Genomic DNA, 10,013 nt, shown 5'->3' on the forward strand with positions numbered 1-10,013 from the left:
TGCACTCTTCGGCACAATGGTAACCACAAAAACACAATCTAGAAACTCTTTAAATGTCAAACACAATAGCATTAAACACCAACAGGGTTTTCCCTTTACTCAGACTAACACATTTTACTCTTCCAGCCCTTTATGCAAAACATGCAGGAGACTAAAAATCCACTGCCCAGTTTCAGTATTAAGTATTTACTAAAAGCACTATAAATGTAATGTATATAAATGCATTATGCACCATATAATGCATTGTATGATCTCATGAATAACTGTAACCACAGTTATGATATCTATTCGTTACAGATTTATAAAATCAAAAGCATTAGAACACATGACAAACAAACCTTATATATTAGAATGCATTTGATCACGATTATTTATGAAAAGATGCAATGCATTGCAATTGTAGATTATAAAAAACTTTATAATGCATTATACATACACCTTCATAACGCTTCAAGTAAAGTGTTACCAACTTGTACATATTTCAGTAGACTGGATACAGTTAAAGTAAGAAGAAGAAACCAAATGACTCAATTTAATAACACAAATTTAACAAGCATGAGAAATTATAATTATTATTATTATTTTACAGTGTGAGGATGCTTGTGAGAGACAACTGTTGTAGAGAATGTTCTGAATCGCTCACTTTGAGTGACTGTGTTGTAGGTTTGCACTATGGCATGTGCGGAGACAGAGAACGTGAGCGCAGCGGCTGGATGTTAGCATCTCCGCTACTTCCTGTACTTCCACAAACAGCAGCGTCTAGATCCTGGTCGTCTAGATCCGGCTCCTCGGGCAGCGGCGGAGCTCCGGGGTCTCCAGGTTTAGGCAGGCTTGATGAGACGGTGGAGGACACGTTCATGCTGCCAGTCCCTCCACAGACCGACAGAGCCTCGTTCACTCGACCCGAGCCATAACGCAGGTTAAAGGATCCCGTGGCCACCAAGGACGACTGACTTCCTTCCCCTTCGGGATGATAGCATATAGTGGAATACTTGTCGTAGTCCGAGTCCATTTTGGAGAAGTCATTGGTTGCTCCTTTTGTGATTGAATAACCTGAATTAGCTGAGGACCCTGCTGCAATACAAGAACATATTAGAAACTATATGGCCAGAAAATCAAGGGCAGATCTTTTTTAACCCATTGTTTAGCTTTATCATCAGCTTATCTTTTTAAGCATATAGAAGTCAGTTCTAAACGCCGCAAAGCTCACACTCTCTGCTGTATTAGGAGTAGATCTGGCCTTGTTTACATCTGGATGTTAAAATATGATTTGGTTGATCCAATCTCAAATGTTAAATACAGGTGTAAATGGGGTCCAAAACGGTTTGAGATTTTGAGTCCAGACAGCAGGTTTAAGTCTTTTGAAGAACAAGTGGATGGTTTAATGTTAAAAATAATGTTAGCCATTTGAGACTTAAAGGTAATTAAATGAATAAATAATAAAGTAAAATTTGAAATCAGCATCAGATTTCATGAGGTGACCCCTTTAAATATTATCTCACATACACATAACTTATATCACAAATAATATATCACACTTTAGTTTGGAGACCAATTCTAACTATTAACTAACTAGTAGTCTTTTGCCTCAAAAAAAAAAACCTCCTGATTTGATGCTTATTAATAGTTAGTAAGATAGTTGTTAAGTTTAGGGATCCAGAATATGGTCATGCAGAATTAGACATTAATATGTACTTTATAAGTACTAATAAACAGCCAAACTACTAGTCACATGCATGCTAATAAACAACTTGTTAATAGCCACAATTGTCCCCAAAGCTAAAGTGTTTTACCATTCCTCTTTACCTTTTAAAGCTTCCAGTCGCTCATTTTTCACGCGCTGCACCTCATCAGTGATCTTTGCGATGATGAAGTTGAGAGTTCGGCCCCATTTGATGGACTCAATGAGCACGTCTAGACCCCGAGGGTTTTCTGCGAGTATATCCAGCAGCTTGCTGGTGCGTCTCCCTCTCGTGGTTCTGCAGCTGATCTCTTCTGTGTCCTCTCTGGTCAGGATTTTCTTCGAGCGCAAGTAATCAAAGTGCCGCTCGGCGATGATCTTATCCACCAGGTATGGCCGTAACCTGTCTATGGCCTACAGTGAAAAAGAAAAACCAAAAGGGAATATTTAAATGATATTCATGAAGTACTATTTCTGAGACAAACAAAAGTAATTGCAAAAATAGATTGGTGCTGCCCACAAGCTGCATGTTGCAGAAGTGTTGTGGTTGACATGCGTGTAATGCACTAGTCAAAGCAAGGAGTTTTAAGAGCAAGTTCTTTGCTGGTGAGCAGTTTTCTATGGAAGCCAGTTTCCACTACAGGATAAAAAATAAAAAATGTAATTGCAACTTATTTTGTTTAGCAATTTAGTGTATATATATTAAGTAAAATTTGCAGGGCTTTAACTCACAATTGCAATCGGAATAAACTAAACTTCTAATTCTGAGAAGTTGTGAGTTAAATAACTCACAATGGCAAGACAAATGTGAGAATTGTGAGATAAAGAGTCACAATTAGCCTACCTTTTTATTCTTTATTTCATAGCGGAAACAAAAACGCAGAATTCAGTAGAGAGTCAGAACTGTGAATTATAAACTCAGAAAAGTGAGATGCAAGCTCAGATCTGCGCAGAAACAAAGTCTGAATTGTGAAATATAAACGCAGAATTTTGAGATATACAGTTTTCATGAAGACTGTCCGTAGACTTACATCCGATTGCCACCAGAGGTCACCCTTCCGTTACATTAACTCTCACACCACACAAACTGTTGCATGTCATCCCGGACTACATATCCCAGCATCCATTGCACTGATTACACACACAGCTGCTGCCAATCACACACCCTACATAAGTAATAGACTTCATCTCTCTCACTGCTGAGTAATGTTTAGCGTATCACTGTGTTAGCGATAGCTACATCACGGAGCCAGTTCCCAGTTCTAGTTTTCAGACTAGTCTTGTTATAACCTGAATGACTGTCTGGCGTGGATTTTCCACTTTGTCTTGCTGTTTCGGACTATGTTTGTATCTGTCTACTTTTGAATCTGTCACTCACATGAGGTCACAGTAATATGAAACGACAACGGTCCAATCATTTCACCTTGCACAAAATGAAGTCAAGTCCATTTTTTTAATCTTAGGAGAATAGAGAACTAAAGCGGAGTTGCCAAGTCCGCTTATAATATGCGCTGTTCGTTTTTTTGTGTGTGTGTGAAGTTGTGTGAAAAAAGTTTTCTTTACATTTATGTTCGCCATATTCCAAGTGCATTGATTGACACTCTGTCTGTCAATCAGTGCAATTCATCAAACACCCCCCCCCCCCCCCAAAAAAAATTGGGGAAAAATCTTGGGGAAAAATCTTGTTCAACATGAAGATGCGTGGCACTGTAATCCAAGCCATGATAGTACTTTAGATGTAATTATAGAGGAGTCGGAGGCGTTTCTTCATTTTTAATTTTAAAATGCTTTTGTAATGTCTGTTAATTATCCCAGGCTATAATAAACAAGAAGTAGGCCGTATACTAACACATTATCTACATTTGGTTTGAATATGTTTTATTTGGCTATAAATATGTGACTTTTAAAGCTCTTGTCTCTTTCACCTTTTCCATCTCTCCAATCGTATTCTTCTCACAGCTGATCAGAGATGAGGGGATAGTGCACGCCTGCCGCTTTGCCGCACTTTGCTAATTTCTGTAAAAAATAACTTATTTTTGCTTTTCAAATAAAAGAGTAGTTTCAGTTTAATATGTTGCAGACTCATTTATAGGTAATAAATAATTGATATTATTGACGATCATCATTAATCAAATAATATTGGGCTTGTTTTTGAAACTGCGGGAGCTTATATATCTCGCGAGAGTTGGCAACTGTGAACAAAAGATGATAACAACTTATGTTTCATGCGGACTTTATTAAGCTAATCTAGTACACAAGTGTTTATTTTAACAGACTGTACGTTTTGTTTATTTAACATCATATTGCATAGCATATAATTTAATAGACCTTAGTCATATGATATGAAGCCTTTCTAATCATACCTTAAAAGAACCTTTCTGGCAATACTATTTATTTTTAAAGAGAAGAAGGATAAATACTCGTAGAAATAACTTAACCATTAACTTTAACTATGATGTCAAAAATCTATCTAATCTCTAGGTTATATGATATCGCGTAGCCCTCTTTTAAATGTATTTATTTTTATAGATGATCCACTATCCAGAAGCGAACTCTGCGGTAAGTAAAGAGCTAGAAGTCTTTCATCTTTGGCTCACCAGTGAGCTGCCACTACTTTCACTTCCACCTCAACACAGCGATTTTGCTGGAAAAGACACCAACATGTTCACAGACTCGTGGCATTTCGGATCTGTTTAACACACCTTCATACACAAGATACTTACTTCCTTCTTTATATCGGCCATTTCGTCCTCCGTCAGGTGAGTGACATCCATCCTGCGGTCTGTTTGTCACCTTTTTTGAATTTTCTACCAGTTCCGGTCAGAAAAAATCACTACTAACTCAACATTAAAGACTAGGAAAGCATGAAAAGACTGGAGTTTCATTAACATGCGATGGCGAAGCCCTAACTGGTTTTTGAGCGAACTGTCTAATAGTTCTCTTAAAGTTAAGGGGAACTACCGGATCTCAGACTTCCTTATTTGCTGCACACTGACGTCACAATGCAGCGCATCACTCATCATCATCATCATCATCAGTACAGCGCTTTACAGAGGAGTAAAGCACAACTGAAGCAGCGTTTCTTTACTTTAAATGCGTTTTTATTTCGAGTTACTTTGCTACATTTCAGTAAGCTCAGATGGAAGTGAATGGCAGAACTGTTTATGGGCAGCAACATCAGCATGTCACTTCAACATCTGCATTTCTTTGCGGTTTTTTGCACATCAGGATGATGAGACCCATGGAGAATAACTGGAGCATTTCTTTGACACTTATGAACGGTTTGGCACACTTCTCTTTATTCCTTTTTATGTACATACTCGCTATAGGGCAGTTAGGTTGTCCTTGTTATGCATATAAGTACTGAGTAATATTAATTAACTAGCCTACACGTAGGCCTTACTTTGTATATTTTTAGGGTTAGGACCAGGGTTACTTGCATGTAACTATGCATAATTAAATGTTATTATAATAGTAAATACATGTAACGTGTAACAAGGACACCTTAAAATTCTTCTGTTTCAGTTAAGTACTGAGTAATATTAACAACTTGCAATTACTATAGGGTTTGCTTTAGGGTAAGTTGTTATCATGTTATCAAAGATTGCGTCTTGGGGTAAAACACAAAAGGTAAAGAATATAGAAACAGATAAAAGAAAATATTTGATAACACCCAGCATAGCTGCAAAATCATCAGTTCATCAGGAATGTCAATAATGTCTTTATCATTTACATACACTGTTAATTGTCTCTTTCAGCATGTTCAATTCATTTTTACTTTTTTTTACAGGATAGCATACATGTTATGGTGCTTTATTTTAATTCTAATTGCACTGTATAAACTATGTTTAGTTGGAATAGTTCAGAAATGACACAATGCAAAAATCATACCTATAAACAGAGCTGACCAGAAGACAATGGGCTCCACCTGCTGGGCTGTGATTTAATGCAAGGTTTTTTTTTTTTTGTTAGGTTTTTTTTTTTTTTTTTAGTTTTTTAGTTTTTTTTTTCACCATCATCTCATAGACTGCTGTTGCAATCAATCAATCAATCTCCACATCATGTCTAATCTTACTAATAGCACTAATGATCATTTCTGAATTGTAATATCCTATTCATTACTAGCTTGTTACTCATTAGTGGCTCTTGTGATAGTGTTGGGGTACGTTTAGCACTTAAAATTATTTTATCATTCCTTGAACTTTGCTCATTTGGTTTATTTTGGCACTGGATAGTGAAGATTTTAGAATTACGGCTGAAATGTTCAGGAAGTATATCTGCAAATATTCAAGGACTTGTATTCAAGTGTGGTTAAGTAGGGTAATTACAGTTCAGCACCTTATTATCATATGCATGAACTCCATTGCGTCAGTGTTTGCTTATATATTTGAGCAAACATGCACATAATTGAATCCGTAGCCACCTATGATAACAAATTAACAATTCAAATAATCACTTAGGACTGGGATTTTTTTTGCTATTTCTTGTCAGCCGAATCCCTTTGGCCTATATGATTTACTGTAAGAACCCCCTGAGATTTTAAGTAATTATATTAAATAATTTAAAGTGATACTCCACCCCAAAATTACAATTACAAAGCATTACAAGCTTTTTTGTGTTTGGAATGACATGGGGGTAAGTGATTAATGACAAAAATCTTATTTTGGGGTGGTGTATCCCTTTAATGGCACATTTGCATGTTTACTTCAAAAAGTTTTTTTTTCACATCACTATAATCGTGACATGAAATTTTCATATCACGATTATAGTGACCAAAATGATCACATCTATTGATCAGTAATTAAGTGTTGAGATTACACATTAGTTTAAACTAAATTTTGGTCCTGTTTTGTCATTGGTCTGAACAAAAACAGCAGTGAGTCTGTAAATCCAGTGTCTTACAGCAGGTGGCGCTGATCAGAAATAGGTCACCGCTGTAAACAAAGTAGTGCTGCTGCTTCTAAACACTACTTTATTACACTTTTTTGTAATAATTTATTTAAATTGTATTATTTATTTATAATTAATTTAATTATTAGTTTTTCATAAACTCACAAACCTCCTGAAACTTCCTCGCGAGCTTTAGGATATGTTTATTTACACTGGTTTTGATTTTCAAAAATAGACTTGCACATCAACTATTGGCAGTACAATACAACAGATGTGGAATAAATGTTTATATATAAAAGTGAGGAAGCAAAAATGATAGAGTACAGAGGTACACAAAAGGAAAATCTGTTGTCAACTAGAAACATACAAAAACCTTTTTTTTTTGTCTTAAATTTGATCTTTGTAATTACAAAACACAGTTTTTCTGTAGATACTCTATATGGTGTTTCATCCAGAAAAAGATTTTGTTTCTGCTCAAATCGTTCAGCCTAAATGTAGGCTTCAGTTAATAGTTCAGTTAATATCAGTTATACGCAGCATGCACGATACAAGGAAATATTCTGTAAGACAGATAGATAGATAGATAGATAGATAGATAGATAGATAGATAGATAGATAGATAGATAGATGTTTTATGTTTGTACATGCCTTAACGTAGATGTCGATTTGTGATCGTGGGTAGAGCTTGGTGAGAACGGCAGCTTCAAAGGTCTGTTTGAGATGAAGTTAGTTAATGTTAGACGTTTAAGTTATTATTATTTCAATAATAATTAACAGTAATTAGAATATAAATAGAATAGAGAGTGCTGGAGAAAGAAGGTTTTTTAATAAATAAATAGAAAACTAGATATAACAGAAATATAATAGACAGTCTTGGTTTTAGAGGGTAAATTTTCTAATAAAAAAAGGAAATGGGTAGATAGAAATGTAATACAGGGTGATGTGTTGGAAGGTCAAGTTTTTATAAATAAAAAGTAAAGTAGTTTCTTAAAAAGAAAACAAGTAGAATAGAAATAGAATAGAAAGTTCCGGGACCGGCCTTTATTTGTCCGTGTTGACCACGCCCCCGGACACTATAAGAGGCACGGCGTTATATATATATAAAAGAAAACAAGTAGATATAATAGAAATAAAATAGAAAGTGCTGGTGATAGAGGCTGTGGTGAAGAGAACTGAATATAATTCACCAAAATCACACAATGGAAAATAGTTAATAACAACCACTGCAAATACCATATTATACGAGTATTCAAACACATTAAAACAAAACAAATATGGGGACATATGATTAATAAAAGATGCCTGCATTTAAAATATAATATTGTATGCAATAATTACAACTTGCTTTATTTTTTAGAACAAAATACTGTACGTGCTTTCTGCAGATGTAGCATTAATTGTTGAACGTAATAATGAATAAATAAAGTAAAAGACAATAACAAAAGAAACATGAAAGCTAATTAGTTTAGCCCGCTATACGAGAAACAAAAATATGAAAAACAAAAGCCGATCTAATGAACATAAAAGGGCAGGAGCATTAGTCATTTCAATTATCAGTGAAAGTGAAGTAAAAGAGAGATCAAAACGGAACAATATTCACACACACACACACACACACTTGTCTGGTCTTCTGTCCTTGTGGAGACTGTCTATAGGCGTAATGCTTTTCCTACTGTACAGATTGTATTTTCTATCGCCCTACATTAAACCTACACCTAAACCTACCCCTCACAAGAAACTTTCTGCATTTTTAGATTTACAAAAAACTTAACTCTGTGTAATTTATGAGCTTGTTTCCCCATGGTGATCTCAATTTAGGAACCCACCGTGACACAAGTCCCCATGAGTCTGTGTGTATTCAGGTTTAAGTCCCCACCAGAATAGAAAAACAGGTACACACACACACACACACACACACACATACTGAGGCATGAGGAGACACTGAGGAAACGTCAATCCATGGATGGATACGGCACACAAGCTTTTATTTTCCCCGTTGCTTAGCAGGAGAAAATATCACTTCTTATGTTGATGATACCTGTGGCCAGACCCAAACAGACGGCATGGTCCGTAATCCCACCCACGCATAATTGGCCTGTTTTTCTGTATTTACAGTAGTGTATTTTGTTTTATTTATTTTTGCGTTCCTGTATTTACTGTATTGTGATGTGCAGTATTGAGTTGATGTCATTGTGAAAACCTTTGTTGGAAAAAAACCGAACAAAAACAGTAAGTGTTGCACTGAGCTTCACAGAATGCTAAGTGAAGAACTGAATAAAAACAGTGAAAATTAATGACTGCAGTGTTTTATATAAAGTAGGCTACACCAGTGTGTTGCTGCTATGATGCAAGTGTGTATCATTTTGTCATTAGACTGACATTTTGATAAAGGAATAAGTTCTTACTTATCTTTTGTTTTTGTTTTTTAGAAGAAGAAATAATCCCCTGTTACCTAAACATACAATATTTGTCTTTTTTTGTCTCTGTATAAACTGTCTTCTATTTACTTTACCCATACGTTTTCTCTGGATGCCTGTTTCTTCTGCATGTTTATATGTATATCATAACATCATGTGTGGTTGAAGAAGTCTGTGTGTTGCTCGCACAAGAGTGTTTCTGTCAGTCTTCCAGTGACTTATAGAATATTCACCATTGTTATCTCTCAAACAAGCCTGACAGAAGATTTGACAGTAATCTCTGTAAATGGGAGATAGTATTTTGTGACATCCTTGCTGTGGTCATTTGCTTTAGCATCTTGCTTACATTACACTGTTTATTTAGTTTTTGTATTGTGTTTTGTGTACTGCCCGCTATGATCCCGCTATTGACAGCTGTATATACATGAAACCTGAATGTTTTTGTAGACTTACCTAGTAAGCAATGCCGGGTTGAAATGCAGCGCAGAGATTGAGGGGTTGCTGCTGACAAATAGATTATGTCATGCGAATACTGGTGTGGCATAAGGCTGCCTGAAAATTATACAGCATCCAGACGTGTAACGATGCAGCAGGACAGGAACAAGCTGCAGGGACGCCTCACATTCTGGGACCGTCCCCATACAGGACGGGATCAGTGTCAAGAGAAATTTGACTCACAATTATTGTGTTTTGGTCACCATCTCCATGGCCTGCAGCTGTGCTCCACATCCCGTCACAACGAGCCATTTTATTGTGTTTATGCAAATGTTTTGAGGGCCAATTTTCAAAACTGACACTTCAGCTTTTAAAAGTGTCATTTTAGTTTGCTAATCTCCTGATAGCGTATGAAACATTCGATCAAGTCTTAGAATTCAGTTTCAAATTGTCCTGCTTCCTGAGAACTTTGGCTTAAGAATAAACATTTAAATCAGATTGTACTGATTAAAACTAACAACATTTCTAGAACTAACATTTCGCACTGCCTTGATGTGAAATGTGAAATGAAAACATTTCACATTTCTAAT

General features: G+C 35.9%; 1 protein-coding gene across 2 annotated transcripts; it reads right to left on the reverse strand.

Annotated features, from left to right (window-relative positions):
- Positions 1-577: 577 nt before the first annotated feature.
- On the reverse strand, positions 578-4,680 carry LOC132154320 (B-cell lymphoma/leukemia 10-like). Of its 2 annotated transcripts, none has more exons than XM_059562865.1 (3): positions 4,405-4,680; positions 1,807-2,095; positions 578-1,071 (listed from the first exon to the last, which is right to left on the reverse strand). In XM_059562865.1, the coding sequence occupies exons 1-3, from the start codon at positions 4,453-4,455 to the stop codon at positions 671-673; spliced, it is 741 nt and encodes a 246-aa protein (XP_059418848.1). In that variant the 5' UTR covers positions 4,456-4,680; the 3' UTR covers positions 578-670. The 2 variants fall into 2 exon arrangements, with proteins under 2 accessions (XP_059418848.1, XP_059418847.1); XM_059562864.1 differs by having other exon boundaries at positions 578-1,074; positions 4,405-4,678.
- Positions 4,681-10,013: the final 5,333 nt, after the last annotated feature.

Source organism: Carassius carassius, chromosome 12, assembly GCF_963082965.1.
Source record: "Carassius carassius chromosome 12, fCarCar2.1, whole genome shotgun sequence".
NCBI classification, from domain to species: Eukaryota; Metazoa; Chordata; class Actinopteri; order Cypriniformes; family Cyprinidae; genus Carassius; species Carassius carassius.